General features: G+C 36.4%; 1 protein-coding gene across 2 annotated transcripts; it reads left to right on the forward strand.

Annotated features, from left to right (window-relative positions):
* Positions 1-1,450: 1,450 nt before the first annotated feature.
* LOC103489523 (E3 ubiquitin-protein ligase KEG) lies at positions 1,451-16,401 on the forward strand. Of its 2 annotated transcripts, none has more exons than XM_051090959.1 (16): positions 1,451-2,635; positions 3,836-4,195; positions 4,293-4,523; positions 4,665-4,796; positions 4,889-5,225; positions 5,328-5,485; positions 7,106-7,260; positions 9,016-9,137; positions 9,368-9,502; positions 10,043-10,167; positions 10,267-10,371; positions 10,553-10,786; positions 13,507-13,840; positions 13,938-14,126; positions 14,231-14,536; positions 14,681-16,401. In XM_051090959.1, exons 1-16 carry the CDS (start codon positions 1,890-1,892, stop codon positions 15,896-15,898), a joined length of 4,887 nt encoding a protein of 1,628 aa, XP_050946916.1. In that variant the 5' UTR covers positions 1,451-1,889; the 3' UTR covers positions 15,899-16,401. The 2 variants fall into 2 exon arrangements, with proteins under 2 accessions (XP_050946916.1, XP_008446971.2); XM_008448749.3 differs by having other exon boundaries at positions 1,452-2,635; positions 7,106-7,263.
* Positions 16,402-17,566: the final 1,165 nt, after the last annotated feature.

Here is a 17,566-nt window from a genome sequence, read left to right on the forward strand (position 1 = left end):
CTAACCTAATTTGAGGGGAGTATAAATAGGTTTGAAGACCTATATATTAATTTAAGTATTTATATAAGAGGAAATTTTATTAGAGGATTAAAAGGTGAAGTTCCATTATAGGACCATCCGACGAGAGGGAAGAAGATTTAGACGATAAAGAGAGGAAAAATAAAAAGAGAGGAAAAAAAAGGCTTAGGTGAGTGACTGAATCTTCAAAAGAAAATAGATATTTAAAAAAATGTTTTTATGGCCAAAGTTATATTTTTATATTGTCTAAAAGCACAAAGTTGTAGTTGAGTACATATTGTCTTGATTGCCAGGTGAGCATAGATATCTTTTTTTTTCTATCGAGTAAGCTAGGTAATTAAGTTTCCTCTGTGACCATTTTTTATTTCACGAGACTTTTAGCACTATGAAAATTATGTATCACTAGGTTAATCCACGATAGTTTACAATCAAACATTTGTCAAACTGTTAATTTAGCCCAATTTCATAAGTTTTGTAAATTTTAAAAGTTATAATATATCACTTGATGAATATTGATATGAACTTTCAATTTAAAGGTGTTTTTGTGCATGTTCAATAGCATTAATAAATTCCAACGTGAGTCAATGAAAGGAGAATGACACAACTTAAAATATTCTTACACATTTTTAAAAATTGATGGAACAAATATTGTTATTTCTATTTTCGAAATATGATATTCAAGACACCAGAGAGAGAAAAAAATAAAAAATAAAGACATGGATGCTACACAAATCACCAACTCAAACACATAAATCTTAAACTGAAACTAAAATAACATGCATATATAGTTATGCGAACTCTTACTAAAATAATATACACAAGAAAATAAATAAACTCGAAGCTACCCAAATCACCCACTCAAACTCATCGGAAGTTGAAAAAGAAAAAGATGGAATTTATTTGAAGAAATTTGCATGAATGGCCTCAAACAAGAGGTTCAAATAAAAAATGGACACTTCTTTTTAGAATCAACCAAAATGACCTTTTATTTATGTCATTAATGTATAAATTTACTAACTCTAACTGCATTCTTCTTCTGCATAGATGACGAAATGAAAAAATGGATTTTTTTTAAAACCACTAAAGTATAGCATTTTGTTAATGTATTACTTTATTCTTAAATGCATTCTTCTTTTCTTCGTCTTGAAGCTCTCTTTCCAAAGGCCCTCTTCTTTCTTTTTTTGAAGTTCTTCTTTCATTCTTTTTTACCTTTTCTTTTATGGATTTTTGTTCGTTTTTTCTCATTTTGTTCGATCTTTAAACTATGTTTTTTTTTTTTGTTAACGTGTTTATTTAAATATCTATGGTTTTTTTTTCTTTGTTAACGTGTTTCTTTAAATATCAAATATTATATTAAATAGCATTGAGAATCAAGCATCTAGCATCTGGTAAGAGACGATAATAGAACATACAACGCGAGACATAGAATGTTTTATGTATGGAATTGTCATTGAAAAATTCACAAGAGGTTAATGGGAGCAAAAGACTGATTTTCATCTACTTTCCAAATATTAAATTTTCAAAGGGAGGCATCTGTACAAATCACCCATTTATGCTAGAACCCAACAAATGGTCTTTTCCCTCTAAAACCTTCTCCCTCCCCGTTGGATTTTTTTGTCGATTGATTCTCTCCACTTTACCATTTGTGGGCAAAGCTATAGTTAGCTGAATTCTTATTTAGCAATTTCTTCTGTGAAACTACGCCGATGGATCTGCCATTCCACTCCCACTTGGCTCAAGTACAGCTTCTGGCATAATCGACATCAATTGAGGTTAAATTCGTAGCTAAAAGTCATCTGGGTCTGTTTCTCTTTGGCTTGATTTCTTATAGGTAAGTTTATAGGGGTCGAAGATCACTGGAAGTGAAGGAAATGAAAGTGCCCTGTTGTTCCGTGTGCCAGAATCGGTACAACGAGGAAGATAGAGTGCCGCTTTTACTTCACTGCGGCCATGGTTTCTGCGCGGATTGTATGTCTAGGATGTTCTTAGCCTCGTCTGACTCGAGGCTGTCGTGTCCGAGATGTCGCTACGTGTCGGTTGTTGGGAATTCCATCCAAGCGCTACGCAAGAACTTTGCAGTGCTTGCATTGATCCACTCCAGCTCAAAAACGGCTGTGGCGACATCAGAGTTCGACTGCGATTTCACGGATGACGATGGAGACGACGGCGAGGGTGAGGTGAATGGCGATGAGGAATCGCTCTCTCGCCGCCGATGGAGTGGCGGCTCCTGTACATCGACCTCGGGAGGTTGCGGACCGGTGATCGACGTTGGAGTACATAAGGATTTGAAGCTACTGCGTCAGATAGGGGAGGGTCGGAGGGATGGCGTTGAAATATGGACTGCTATTCTTGGCGGTAGGGGAAGTGGGAGCACAAGGTGTAGGCACCAGGTTGCTGTGAAGAAAGTGGCAGTGGGTGATGACATGGATTTGGGTTGGGTTCTTGAGCAACTTGAGAGGTTGCGCAGGGCATCGATGTGGTGTAGGAATGTGTGTACATTTCATGGGGCAATGGAAATGGATGGCTCCTTGTATCTAGTTATGGATAGGTGTTATGGTTCTGTTCAATCTAAAATGCAGGAGAACGAGGGGCGGCTGACATTGGAGCAAATACTGAGGTTTTGATTTCATCTTGTAGATGGAATTGCTTGTTCTTAATTGTTTCTTTATTATACATCTAACACTACCATTATTTTCACACGGGATGGGCTCATTTTTTGTACTGCCCTTAGCATTTGAGTGTATTCTTTGGCCCCCAAATTGTATTTTGATGTTTTGATAATGCAATTGTTTGTTTTTGTATTTTTCTTTCACTTGAATAACTCACACAAGAATTGGTCGCTTCAGGCATGCTCCGGATTGTGGCAGCTGGTTGAATCTTAGGATGGTAGTTAAAGTAAAATGCTAACTAACTCACTACACGTTCTAGAAACTAAAATAAAAAATGATTTAGGAGTAAATCGGTGGCTTTGCTTGGGATAACGGCATCTGCCAGTGACGTTTATATCTTGAGTTTAGGTAGGACGGCTGCTCTGTGTATCAGTACCTGAATAAAATGCTATGCTAGTTTTCTAGCAATTGGAGTTTATTTTTTAAAAAATATTTATGAAAGGGTGTAATTCTTCACTTTATTAGACCTTTGACTCCTAAATAAGGAGAATGTTAACCTCTTTTATTGGTACAAATCTAAAGTAACTCAATAACAACAGAAGATGGTTGAAAGAGAACATCCGTTAGAGCTCAAAGATTTGAGATAAAAAAAAAAAGTATTGAAGAGGTCGGCTCTTTCAGTTTTATTCAATGGTCACTTATAATCTGGAATAGGCAGTGGAGGCGTTTCATTTTGATCAGCTCTTTCCTAGCTCATCAAAGGATTCTGAAACGCAGGGTTTTGTTTCACAAATAGGATATGTATGAGCTATTTGGCAAGTGGTTTTTGGTCTTTCATATAAGTAATCGAGACCGAGTATAATAGAAGAATATGAAAAAATGAAGTTAAAAGTTTGGATCAAGTCTGGGCATGGTGATGTGGGCCTGCTTGAGCCAGAGCATTCTTCTTGAAAGGGATTGTAAAAATCAAAATAATTTTAAACTCTGTAACCTTTAAATTTGTTTGGATCCCCAGAAGTTCACAGAGTTTCAACAATAAATGACATGAGAAAGAGCTACATATATATAGATTTTGTATTAAAAATTATTTTCTGCTTCCATCTCATTTACCAAAAGAAATCAGCCTTTTTAGGAAACAGAAACAACTATTATTGGCATTAGCTTTCTATGAACTTTCTTCACATTGTACATGCATTTGCCAATTCTAGGTATGGTGCTGATGTCGCAAGAGGTGTGGCCGAACTGCATGCAGCTGGTGTTGTATGTATGAATATAAAGCCATCAAATCTTCTTTTGGATGCTACTGGTCATGCAGTGGTTTCTGATTATGGACTTGCTGCTATACTAAAGAAACCTATGTGCTCAAAAGGTAGATCAGATTGTGATTCATCGAGGATGCACTTGTGCATGGAATGTGCAATGCTTAGTCCACACTACGCTGCTCCTGAAGCATGGGAGCCTGTTAAGAAGTCACTGACGTTCTGGGATGATGGGCTTGGTATGTCTGTCGAGTCAGATGCTTGGAGTTTTGCCTGTACGTTGGTGGAAATGTGTACTGGTTCCATCCCGTATGTGTGGCTACATAATCCTGTAAAGTGATGTTTCTCTATCTGTCATCAGTTCTGGTTATCAGGTAGTTTTATCAGTATTGATTTTGTTCTGCAGGTGGTCTGGCTTATGCACAGATGAAATTTACCGAGCTGTTGTAAAGGCTAAGAAATTACCTCCGCAATATTCAAGCATTGTAGGTGTTGGAATACCTAGGGAATTGTGGAAAATGATCGGTGACTGCTTGCAGTTCAAGTCTTTGAAAAGGCCTACATTCAACAAAATGCTAACTACATTCCTTCGCTATTTGCAAGAGATTCCACGAAGCCCTTCTGCAAATCCTGATAAGTAAGCAATTCAAATGCCTGTTGTCACATTAGAATGTCTTTTTGAATTTCTGGAGCTACTGCCTTAAGAGCCAAGACAGCTATTTTTGCTTTTATTCTTGTTTTCTTACCCAGAATTCTCATCTTATTGGTGTAAAAGCAGTGACTTAGCTAAATTCTCTGGGCTCTATATCACGGATACTGAAACCTCTCTCATGTCTGATTCGGAGGTTTTCCGTTATAACCTTGGTCATCTGCATCGCCTCGTGTTCAATGGAGACTTCAATGGTGTCAGGCAAGTTGATCATTGCCCAAAAATTGTTGTGGTTCTTTTGCTAAAAAAACATGATACAGCTAAATTGTAATTCCTTCCTTTTGGTCATTCAGAGATCTTCTTGTTAAAGCTGCTTTCGGAAACAGTAGCAGCTTCATCTCTAAATTGTTAGAAGCTCAAAATGATGAGGGTCAAACGGCTCTCCACCTGGCTTGTCGACGGGGCTTTGCTGAAATTGTAGAGGTTATTTTGGAGTTCAGGGAGGCTAAGGTCGACATTTTGGATAAAGATGGAGATCCTCCTCTAGTGTTTGCTTTAGCTGCAGGATCCCCAGAATGTGTTCGTATTCTCATCAAAAGAGGTGCTAATGTTTGTTCAAGGTTGAGGGAAGGGTTTGGTCCATCTGTTGCTCATGTCTGTGCATATCATGGCCAACCTGATTGCATGCGTGTAGGTCTTTGTTAAACTCTATTTATCAGATGTCATTTGGGTAGAGCCTCTTTTCTAATGTACAAAATTTGATCAGATCCTTTGATTCTGAAATCTGTGTAGGAGTTACTGTTGGCTGGAGCTGATCCAAATGTGGTTGATGATGAAGGTGAATCTGTTCTGCACAGAGCAGTCACCAAGAAATATTCCGATTGTGCTCTGGTCATTTTGGAAAATGGGGGATGCAGATCAATGGCTTTATTGAATGCAAAACATCTTACGTAAGTAAAACATCTTCTTAATTCAAGGTTTTATTTTATTTGTTTTTTAAGATCTTTTATGACTTGTTATTAGTTTGTTTGGGGTTTTCTTGACCCCTAACGTTAGGTTGTCTCTCTCATTCTTTTTGAATATATGGTCTTTTATCCTATATTTTCAAGTTTTTCTGGAGTTGTAAATTAAAATATTCTGGATTGAGTGATTGTGCAGAAATACAGTATTAATGTTTCTGGAATCTTTATAAATTGATAAATGGTATTTGAAGTGTGCACCTTGCCCGTGTGTTCTTGTGCAATAGAAATGGGAATATTTTGGTGTAATTATAGTGCTGCTGTTCCACTGGCTGTTGTCTTGTGCCTGGTAAAAGATTATCTTACTAACATTTTATTGAAAGTGCATTTGGATGGTGTTGCCTGTAGAAACTTGAAAGTCAAAATATTCAATAATATCTAAGGATTATATATATACATCTATGCATGAAACATCTTTTTTGAAGATAAAGCTCCAATTCCTAAACATCATTTTGGAATCCTTTAGTGTTTGCATTCTTCTTTGTGACTGTTGTTAAAGGCAATTGGAAGTCTTTGGAAAGCTAAGGCCCTGTTTTGTAAACATTTGATTTTTGGTTTTTGTTTATTGAAAATTGAGCTTATGGACAATATTTTCACCTTCAAATTTCTTTCTTTGCTATCTACTATTTACCGGTGTTTTTAAAAATTTGAAAACTAAAAAAAGTAGGTTTTAAAAACTTGTTTTTGTTTTTTGAATTTGCCTAAGAATTCAACCATTGTACTTAAGAAAGATTGAAATTATTGTAAGAAATGGAGAGGAAATAGACTTAATTTTCAAAAACCAAAATAAAAAACGTCGTTTACCAAATAGGGCCTAAATCACCTTGTTTTCCAATTTTAGAGATATTATGAACTTCTCTGTGGACTGGAAAATGCGTCGTTTTGTTTCGGGAAAGATCCTTGAACTAGTAATGATTTTCTTTGTAAGCTTTTCTTTCTGCTTCTACAACCTCTTTCTTCGTAAAGATACTTTTATCAATTCTAGTTTGAATTGGAATGATTATCCTTCCATGTCTTTTGCAGTCATGATTTGCTTCCATAACCTCTCTTCTGAATTTTATGAATTCTTCTTAAACTCTTATAGTATATTTGTGGATAATATGTTATATTTCTTATAAAAAAGGGACATTTTCTACTAAAGTACTGTATCCTCGTGACATGCCAGCATGGGTGAGTTGCACTTTGAAAAGCACTGCATGTGTTGAATATCCTACAACCCATCCCTAAAGATAAAAATTTCTTCCACCTAGGTGCTTGGCTGTCACTTTTTTGATAATTGGAGCCTAGACTAGACTTTATATGTCTTCGTTGGATTCATTTTGAACTTCATTATGAGGCTAGTTTGAGAACTTTGTTTGGATTATTTTTATTTTATTTTTTTCTGGCTTTAGCTTTCAGAATACATGATATAAACTCATATTCATCTTCTCGGTTGATTTTTCCTTTTAGGACAGTGTTCCTTCCCTCTACCAACTACTTGCATGTGTACAATATTATTACATGGAAAAATTGGAATGAGCATCTTTATATTTCTGTTTATTCTGTTTTCAGACCCTTGCACATGTGTGTGACAACATGTAATGTTGTCGTCGTTAAAAAGTGGATAGAAATTGCAACTGCTGAAGAGATTGCAGAGGCAATTGACATACCAAGCTCAGCTGGAACTGCATTGTGTATGGCTGCTGCTCTAAAAAAAGACCGTGAACGTGGTAATAATAGCAATTTGTCAATTGATATACCATAGTTGCATTTAGTGAAATTCATAAGCCAGCCAACTCATAAGAGTTTTAATTTGTAAAGGTAGGGAATGGATTTAAAATCCATTAGACCAACTTCTGCCTTTGAGTTTTCTGATTATTAAATGCTATGGAAGTAGACAGTCATCGTAGTTAGCCCAGTGGATATAGAGGAGTTGGTTTCCCGTTCAAGAGGAGTTTTATGTGTATTTAGAAATTCAGTAAATGAGTCCTCTAATATAGCTTGTTTTCAGCATTCTATTTATTTTCCAAAGTGAATTTAACATCCAGGAATTAACAAAGTGCCTCTTGTAGGTCCTATTTGATATTACTTGGCATGACTTTCTCCTGTTTGTTTCTTATAAAAAAAAAATAAATAAATGATGCCCATTATTGTAATTGTGGACCTATGCTCACTAAAAAAAGTGAAGCTAGGGCATTTATCTATTTACCTGAATAGCTCAAGTGTTCATTAATCTGTACTTCCATATTGTGATGGCAGTGTAGTTCTTTTGTGATTCTCACCAGTATTGCTCCTGTTTAGTTTCTCCTCTTGGATTATTGGTGTTTTTTAAAGCAAGAAAACGTCACTTTTCATTAAGATAAAAACAGAGTAACATAATATCAAAATGATAACAAAACTAATGAGGAAAGATGAAGGCATCCCAGCTGCAATAGATATCTTGAATGGAGTAACCAGCAAACTTCTTAGATATAGAACACCACAAACAACTTGGATTATTTGTGTATCCTACTAAATCCAGTGAACTAAAAGTTCTGCACATACCGGCCGTTGGAAGTGGATTATTGCTTTTGTAAGGAGCATCGAGAGTAATTTTTTTGACAAAGAAACAATTTCATTGATAAATGAAATAGGGATTAAAACTTCAAACACCTTATCGGTGAATTACAACAAAGATCTCTAATTGAAATAAGGAGGTCAAGAGTATCAATCATCCATATTCATAGGTTATGCTAATGTATCCAGAGCTCAATAATCACTTCTGTGAATCTTGTCACTATTTTTGGCTTCTGAGTCTCTGAACTTAGTTTTTGTTTTCTTGTTGTTTTTCAACCATTGGGAAAATATATTAGATTTTTTGGGGTGATAGTGGAGAAATTGATGGATAAGTCACTGCCTGTTGACAGAGCCATACATGGTCTTGTATGCTTTAAACTAAATAGTAGATGCCCACGCTTTGAATTTTTTTTACTCATGTAGTATGCCAAATAACTTACTTTACAGATGGGAAGCGAACATCTTTGATTGTTTTATTTGAAAACTAACTTTTTCTTTGGCTACCTTCTATTCCCACCTTCCTTATGGTTTTATTTCAGTCTAAGTGTTGGGCTTTGTCATCCTGACTTCTGGTTGATACTTGAAGCCTTATAGGAGACTGGAAAGAGTAGGATAGGAGAATTTCTAGAAGGAAAAAGAGAGCAAACTATGCATCTTGGTGCAGTTCCATTTATAGTTCTAATTTTCTTTTAAAACATTTATTTAAAAATTTTATTGATCATCTCAATGGATACTTTGAGTTAGTTTTAGTCAATAGAGTTACCGGCTACTATGTTTTCCTTACTCTCCCCTTTCATCTTCCCTTCTTTTAAACAACAAATGACTTGAACTGGGATCTCATTGGTTATTGCATATTTTATCTCTGGCACTATTTTTCCTGATTCCAGCAGTTTTCCCACTTATTTGTTACTTCATGCTGCTTGTAGAGGGAAGAAGTCTAGTTAAGCTATTGCTTCATGCTGGAGCAGATCCAGCTGCCCAGGATGCCCAGCATGGACGGACAGCTCTTCACACTGCTGCAATGGCTAATGATGTTGAATTGGTTCAGGTATTAAAACGAGTATATAGATAATGCTGGTGCACATGGATCTTGAGAATAAGATTCTTTTTGGAAAGGAGACGAGCTTCTTCATTGATATAAAACTTGAGTACAAGAGAATTATACAATGAAAATAATGAGAATAATATCTGCTATTACAACCAACTTTTATTCCTTTCCCTTCATTTTCCAGGATTTCCAAACTATTGAGTTCTGATTTGTTTTAATTACTTGGTTAGCTTATTCTTAATGCGGGGGTTGATGTCAACGTCTGCAATGTGCACAATACGATACCCCTTCATGTAGCCCTAGCCCGAGGAGCTAACTCATGTGTTGGATTGCTCTTGTCTTCTGGGGCAAATTATAATTTGCAGGTCCGTTCTTCTAACCTCCCTCTTCACCCCCCCCCCCCCCCCCCCCAACCAAAAAAAAAAAAAAAAAAAAAAAGAAAAAAGGGAAAAAGAAAAAGAAGATAAAAAGAGAAAAGGAACAACATCTTTTGTGTTACGAAGTGAAACCCATTTTTTCCCATAAAAAAGCTCTCACGACAATGCATATGACAATCAACAAATCAAAGAAGTTGGAAAACATGTTAAGAGTATATTGACTAGTGTACGGGCCTCATTCACCAAGGATGTCTAACGCTCTGAGTTTCTTGTTGGGAATATTTCTTATCAACTTTTCACTTTGTTTATTCTTGGGTTTCTGGTTTTCGATACTATAATGTGCATACTACCCATATTTTCGTAAGATATTTTATTTACATTATTCATATCAGTGAATGTTTCCAATTTTTAAAGCTTTGCTTTCAAATGACTTACTTTTGAGTTCTAAGGTTGATACTTTGCCTTCTTCTCTTTCATAAGGGGAATTTCTTATGCTGTCTTCTTACAATTCTTGCCAATTGCTGTTAGGATGATGAAGGCGATAATGCTTTCCATATTGCAGCAGATGCAGCCAAAATGATACGTGAGAATCTTCAGTGGCTCATTGTGATGCTTAGGAACGCAGATGCTGCTGTTGAAGTCAGAAACCACAGGCAAGTACCAGTTGGCTGTTGTTTACTATTAATGTTGTGGCCATAGAAAGGAGAATCAAAGTATAACTTTTAGTGATGTGAAAATTTATCTGGTGACAGTGGCAAGATGTTGCGTGACTTTTTAGAGGCCCTTCCTCGGGAATGGATTTCTGAAGAACTGTGGGAGGCGTTGGCGTGTAGGGGCATTCATCTGTCTCCTACAATGTAATTTCTAGACGTTACTTCATTTTTCCATGTATCAAAATAACTGCATGCTCCTACAATTATTCATGTTCGCTATTGTGAGAATTACTTTTTTTTAAGAATTATTTTTGTTTTATTATTATTATTTTAATATGAAACATTATTATGAGAATTACAGTTCGTAAATTTCAATCATGGCTAGATTCGAAATTGGTGACTGGGTAAAATTCAAAAGAACGATTGCAGCTCCTACATATGGTTGGCAAGGTGCAAAGCATAAGAGCGTTGGTTTTGTGCAAAACATCTTGGACAAAGACAACCTCATGGTATCATTTTGCTCAGGAGAAGTTCACGTGTTAGCAAACGAGGTTATAAAAGTCATCCCTCTGGATAGAGGACAGCATGTGCAACTTAAAAATGATGTAAAAGAGCCCAGGTAAATATGCACACCAATTTCTATACATATTAGGTGATCATGTTCTAGTGGCTTCATGAAAAGTGATTCTCTATTCATATTTTGCACTCTGTTTTATTAGCCTAGAAGAATAAAGGAAAACTATGAACTGTATTTATTTCTTTGAATTAATGTATGCATGCAGCTAATTCACATCAGAATGGAACGTGTTTATTTTGATGCTTTTCAGAACAAGGGTTTATTACTTCAAGAGGAATTTACAAGGGAAATCATAAAAAAGACTTCTTAATTTGTTAGGATCTGGAAATTCTTTAATATGTGGTTCATTTGATTGGAAGATATGGGGGAACACTTACAGGATAGATAGGAATGGACGCTCAGCTCTCTGGTGAATAATAGTGAAAAATAGGATAGGTAGTTTGTGTCAACCGATGTTTTTTAAAGCACAAGGCACAATAAAACACAATAGTCTTTTGGAGCTCAAGCGCAAGGCATAGAAAAAAGTGTTACTTTTTTTTTTAACTGAGGCGCACTATAAATAAAAGTAGATAAAGAATAGAGAGCATAATTGAAGTGGAAATATGGAAAAAAAACCCTAAACACAAAAAAAATTCTATTTGCTTGGTAAATTTGATTCTTTTAGTTAATACAAGAAAAAAAACCCTAATTGTTACTATATTTAAAAATAACGAAGAAGACCTAAGGCCTGGCTTTAAGCCTTGGGGATTTACAAAAGGTGTGTGAGCCTCACCTTCAAGGAGAGGTGCCATAATTGCGCCTTGAGCCAAGGTTTCGCCTGGGCCTGCACCCGGAGGGCTTTTTAAAACTAACAAGTAGTTTGAATTTTAGCACACTTAAAAAATGCTTCTCTTATGCACTTTTGCAAATTTTCACACACTTAAATGCTTATCTTTTTGGGGCTTTGTCCTTTTTTTTTCCTTCCACTTTTCTTAATAAAAGTTTGTTTCCTAAAGTAAATCAGGTTAACATTGAGAAAGGACAGTTACATTACTTTTTGGTTGAAGTTGCTCAACTATAGGGCATTGAAAGAATTAGGATTCTGCATCTCTTGGTCCTCCCGGTCATAATAAATTTATGTTCTCTCCAGAGGGTAGATCTTTTTCAGAATGTAAGTCATAATGTCCGAAGCCTGTACTATAATTATTTGCTTTTCTTTAGAAGTCTCTTTAGCATATGGCCAATAATCAGTTGGAGACAAAATTTGTATAGCTAAACTATCTGAATAGTTGAATAAGGGGGTTGCGAACTACAAAATACACTAATGTGTTTAGTTTTCCTTTCTTTGGCAGTCTGCTTCTTACTGATGGTGTTGTAGCTCATGAAAATTTTGATTTCTGGTTAAGATAGCATCAACCACAACAAAAATATTGATACATGAGAGGAAAACAATCAGAAACCTTTTTTCTGTTAGGTCAAGCAAAAAAGTTTCAAGCCTGGGTAATACTAGTAGGGTTTCTCTTAAACCTAAACCAATGCTGAACAAAAAGTATAGTAATTTTTTTGGAAGTCATAACTCATAGTGTTTGCTTATTATTACTACTACTACTATTATTATTTATTTAAATTAAGGAGGTGCTCTTAGACTCAATGTTTTTGGGGAAGGGAAAATTTTGTGGCAGGCTAGCTTCTTTGCTATATTGTGGTCTCGCAAGGTTTGGGATGTGGCAAGGTTCAATGCCTCCCTGTGCGGGTGTCAATCATTAGATCTTTTCTTAACTATGATCTTACTTTGATTTTGTTGGATTGGGGAGGTTCTTTATTTTTAAAATTTTTGAAACAGAAATGAAACTTTTTAAGAAAAGAAAAGAGGCTAATGCTCAAAATACAAGCATACGGCAATAGGAGAAAATACATAGAAATATAGAAGAGCTACAAGTACAAAGCAAATTAAAAAGGAGACCAATCCTTCAAAATCTAATTGAGATTAAAATGTGCTACAAAAAACTACGAGGAAAAGATCAATCCAAACGAAGTGGCATCCAAAATCATCTATAGATAGAAAACCATCCAAGAGTCTTCTAAACCATCCCTTTTCCTGTTGGAGCTTTCCTCCCTTTTTAACGAACAAAATGGTTCGAGTCATGCTTAAATGAGTTTTAATATGCAACGTTTGTATCATGTTACCGATTGACTAAACAACTTAATTTGGTGAGTTATAGTAAATTTAATTATATCGACACTTGTCTCCCCTACATTTGTAGGCTCGTAAGTTCGTGGGAGGCCTAAAAAGTTGTAATCGAAGGAAATTAAATTACAAAGTTTCTAACACATGACCTCTTGTTTGGTACCATGTTCAATCACTGGTTGGTTCAAAAGCTTAAGCTGATGGGTTATGGTAAATGTAACTATATCAACACCTTAATTCGTCGCGCCTCTTGTTTTCTCCTTTGAAAAGTGCATCATTCGAATTGTAGTTTGTATGGGTCTCTCATCTTTGTTAGGCTTTGTTATTTTTTGTATTCACTTGCACATTCTTCCATTCTCTCGATTAAAGCTCTATTTCTTACTATATTTTTTTAGGTAACTGTTTCTTGTTTTTTTCTTTGTATGTCTTTGTGAGCAACTTATTTGCTTTTCTCAAGATAGTTGAAATTATTCTCGATTTTAAAATTCAGACATAAAATTTGATCCATGTTGGAGACACACGATCTATCTGTCCCTGTTTGAAGCTATTAATTTTACTTATTTCTATTGATACTAATTTATCTGTGTTATATTAGGTTTGGGTGGCGTGGACAATCACGTGACAGTATTGGAACAGTTTTATGTGTAGATGATGATGGGATCCTCCGTGTTGGATTTCCTGGAGCATCCAGAGGATGGAAAGCTGATCCTGCAGAAATGGAAAGAGTTGAAGAATTTAAGGTTGGAGACTGGGTTCGCATCCGTCCCACTCTCACTACAGCAAAGCATGGGTTAGGGTCTGTAACTCCAGGTAGCATTGGTATAGTTTACTGTAACAGGCCTGATGGTAGCTTATTGTTAGAACTAAGTTATCTTCCAAATCCATGGCATTGTGAACCAGAGGAGGTCGAACCTGTTATTCCTTTTAGGGTAATGTGATCTATTTGTATATTATTACAGGAACTCCTTTTCTTCTTGTCCCTTAATTGGTTGTTCATTTTTCTGATACTTAAGATCCTGACTACAGATTGGGGATCGGGTGTGTGTTAAGCGCTCTGTTGCAGAACCTAGATATGCTTGGGGTGGTGAGACTCATCATAGCGTGGGAAGAATTAGTGAAATCGAGAGTGATGGTCTCCTCATAATTGATCTACCAGATCGTCCAATTCCTTGGCAAGCTGATCCTTCTGACATGGAAAAGGTGGATGATTTTAAGGTAGATTTCTTCTCTCCGTTTGTTTCTACCTCGTTATTTGACCATGCCATTCTCTCTCCTTCTCTGATGGGGTTCTATTTCTTAAATGCCATTATTTTTCATAGGTCGGTGACTGGGTCAGGGTGAAAACTTCAGTGTCATCTCCAAAATATGGATGGGAGGATATCTCAAGGAACAGCATTGGAGTTATACATATCTTGGAGGAGGATGTAGAGATGGGCATTGCCTTTTGCTTCAGGAGCAAGCTTTTCATTTGCTCAGTGACTGATGTTGAGAAGGTGCCTCCTTTTGAAATAGGTCAAGAAATACATATATTGCCTTCTGTTACTCAACCTCGTCTAGGATGGTCGAACGAAAGCCCTGCTACTGTTGGAAAAATATCTAGAGTTGACATGGACGGGGCATTGAATGTAAGCTTATCATACTGCTACTTTTTTTGCATTTATGATGAATATTTTGTCTCCATTACGGAGTAGAACATCTCATAAGAAGCCACAAGTTTATTTTAGTTGCCTGTCCACACTCTGGACTAAGATTTGTTGATTTTTCCTTAGGTCAAGGTGGCTGGGAGACACAGTTTATGGAAAGTTTGTCCAGGGGATGCAGAACAACTTTCGGGATTTGAAGTTGGTGATTGGGTACGTTCAAAGCCTAATACAGGTAATAGGCCTACTTATGACTGGAATATTGCTGGAAGAGATAGTTTTGCAGTGGTTCATAGTGTACAGGACTGTCTATTCCTTGAGTTGGCTTGCTGTACTCGTAGAAACAGGTGGCTTGCTCATGCTTCGGATGTTGAAAAGGTTCCATCCTATAAAGTCGGGCAGTATGTTCAGTTTCGCCCTGGACTATCAGAGCCAATGTGGGGTTGGAGAGGGGCTCAATCTGATTCACGTGGCATCATAACCAGTGTGCATGCTGATGGTGAAGTTAGGGTGGCATTTTTTGGTGTCAGCGGTTTGTGGAGGGGCGATCCTGCAGATCTTGAGATAGAACAAATGTTTGAAGCAGGAGAATGGGTGAGATTGAGGGAAAATACCAACAAATGGAAATCGATAGGACCCAGTAGCATTGGTGTGGTGCAGGGATTAAGATTTGAAGGGGATGAATGGAATGGAAGAATTAGTGTGCTGTTCTGTGGGGAGCAAGAAAGTTGGGTTGGCTCTATTACTCACTTAGAAAGGGTGGACCGGTTAGCGGTAGGACAGATGGTTCAGGTTAAATCATCCATAAGTCAGCCAAGATTTGGTTGGTCAGTGCACAGTAGTGCTAGTGTTGGAATGATATCAGCTATTGATGGAGATGGAAAGCTCAAGGTATATACTGCAGCTGGATCTAAAGCTTGGATGCTAGATCCGGCTGAAGTAGAGTCTGTACAAGAAGAGGAATTTCATGTCAGAGACTGGGTTCGAGTTAAGGCTTCTGTTTTGACACCGACCTATCAATGGGGAGATGTGAATCATTCGAGCATTGGGGTGGTTCATCGCAAGGAAAATGGGGAGCTTTTCGTTTCATTCTGCTTCATGGAGAAGAAGCTGTGGCTATGCAAGGCATGGGAAATGGAACGGGTGAGGCAATTCAGAATTGGAGACAAAGTGAGGATTAGAGAAGGGCTTGTTGCACCCCGTTGGGGATGGGGTATGGAGACTTATGCAAGCAAAGGCCAAGTGGTTGGAGTTGACGCAAATGGGAAGTTGCGGATTAAGTTTCGATGGAGAGAGGGTAAGCCGTGGATCGGAGATCCTGCAGATATTGTTCTTGATGGGAACTAACTGATGAGGAGACTTCGCCATACCCTTGGTGCCATATGTTATCGATCTTAAGGTGGCTTTTGAGCCTAATGGCTTCAACTCCTTTAGCTCTGTTTTTGCTGCCAAAGCAAAGCCATTCCATCATCACACTAACACTGTGCATAAGAGAACGCCCTGGTAATATGAATATAAGTTGCATGGCACCACAGACGGATTTATTATCGTTAATAACCCAGGATGTAGGGTGGACAAGTAGAGAAGAAGCCTGAAGGGAAGGCATGTAACTGACTTACCTTATAATCATAGATAACACAAGGAGAGGTATGCGGATAGGTGAGATTTGCTACACCTATCTACCCCTTGTCTCATAAACAATATATATAGCAGCAGGTTTTCTTACCGAGTTCCCAGGTAAATATATATATATATATATATGTATAACGCTTGATTGGTATCATCATTGTACAAATTGAACACTAATATTTTTAGTCATAGAAGATCTAAACGTTAGTATTTGAACGCTCTATTTTGTCTATGGATGCTCAGTGATCTCTGGCCCTCCAATTTGTTTTCTTGTCTTTGTTCATAACAGGGGTGGCCGAAGACAATTTCTTCATGTTGGTGAGTATAATGGAAATATTTTTGATAATAAATAGTTTTTAAAACAATTTTTATATAGACATCATGGTTTTAGCTAGGACTTAAAAATGTTTTAAATGTAGTTTACAAAAGAAATAATTTGCTATATATTATTATTGTTTTTATTTTTTATGAAAACAAATTAGATGAAAGCATCATGGTGGAAAATTTCCATTGAATTCTCGATTTGGAGAAATTTCAATTTTCCTCGACGAAATATCAAGAAACCCAAAATTCGCTACATTAGCCAAGTAAAGGTATAGTTTCACATCCAATGCGAATGAAACTTTGTCAAAGTGCTGCTTATTCTAATTTACAACGTTTTTAAAAAATGCATGTAGATAATCCAATGGCAGTGCACCAAAAAAACTTTCACAAAACCCTCCATAACAATCTCCAATTACACTGTAACTAATCTCGTTCCTTTGTTTTTTCCTTGGATAAAATCAAATGCACTTTTTATTTCAAATATCAAAATAAAATCTGATCTTTTTCTCAAACAATCATTTTATTTATTTCTTTCGCATCTTTTTTCTATTTTTGAATTTTGATTTTTAATGTTTTTTAATGCAATGGATGGCTTCTTCAGATTTGAAATTGAAATGTGGGTTCAATGTTTTAATGTTAGAAGAATAAGTTTAACAATTTATTTTAAATGTTTAGATCGCATTTTAACGTTTTCAGCCGGTTGAAAAGTATTTTAGTTTTTGGAGAATTGAATCAAATTTTATTTTATACTAATAAATATAGGTACAAATGTAGGTTGTATCAATTTTTAAAAATATGTATTTTTGAAATAAACTTATTGTCGATACTATTTGGGTATTATTGTAATCTAATAATTAGTAATTAATTTTGCTATTTTCTCCCCATCTAAATACATCTTTTTGCCATTTTCCAGAACGAAAAGGAAGAGATAATCGATCAGAGTTACTGGGCCTGGGCTCAGAATAGAAGAAGCCCAGTGTCTATGTATGAGCCCTATTGGGCCTCGGCTCAGAAGAGAAGAAGCCCAGTGTCTATGTATGAGCCTTATTGGGCCTGGCCTCG

The sequence above is a fragment of the Cucumis melo genome, chromosome 10 (genome assembly GCF_025177605.1).
Source record: "Cucumis melo cultivar AY chromosome 10, USDA_Cmelo_AY_1.0, whole genome shotgun sequence".
Lineage (NCBI taxonomy): Eukaryota > Viridiplantae > Streptophyta > Magnoliopsida > Cucurbitales > Cucurbitaceae > Cucumis > Cucumis melo.

Coding starts and splice junctions, on each gene's coding strand:
- LOC103489523 (XM_008448749.3), top strand. CDS start 1,890: ATGAAAGTGCCCTGTTGTTCCGTGTGCCAGAATCGGTACAACGAGGAA. Junction 2,636..3,835: donor ACATTGGAGCAAATACTGAG/GTTTTGATTTCA, acceptor TGCCAATTCTAG/GTATGGTGCTGATGTCGCAA. Junction 5,486..7,105: donor TTGAATGCAAAACATCTTAC/GTAAGTAAAACA, acceptor TTCTGTTTTCAG/ACCCTTGCACATGTGTGTGA.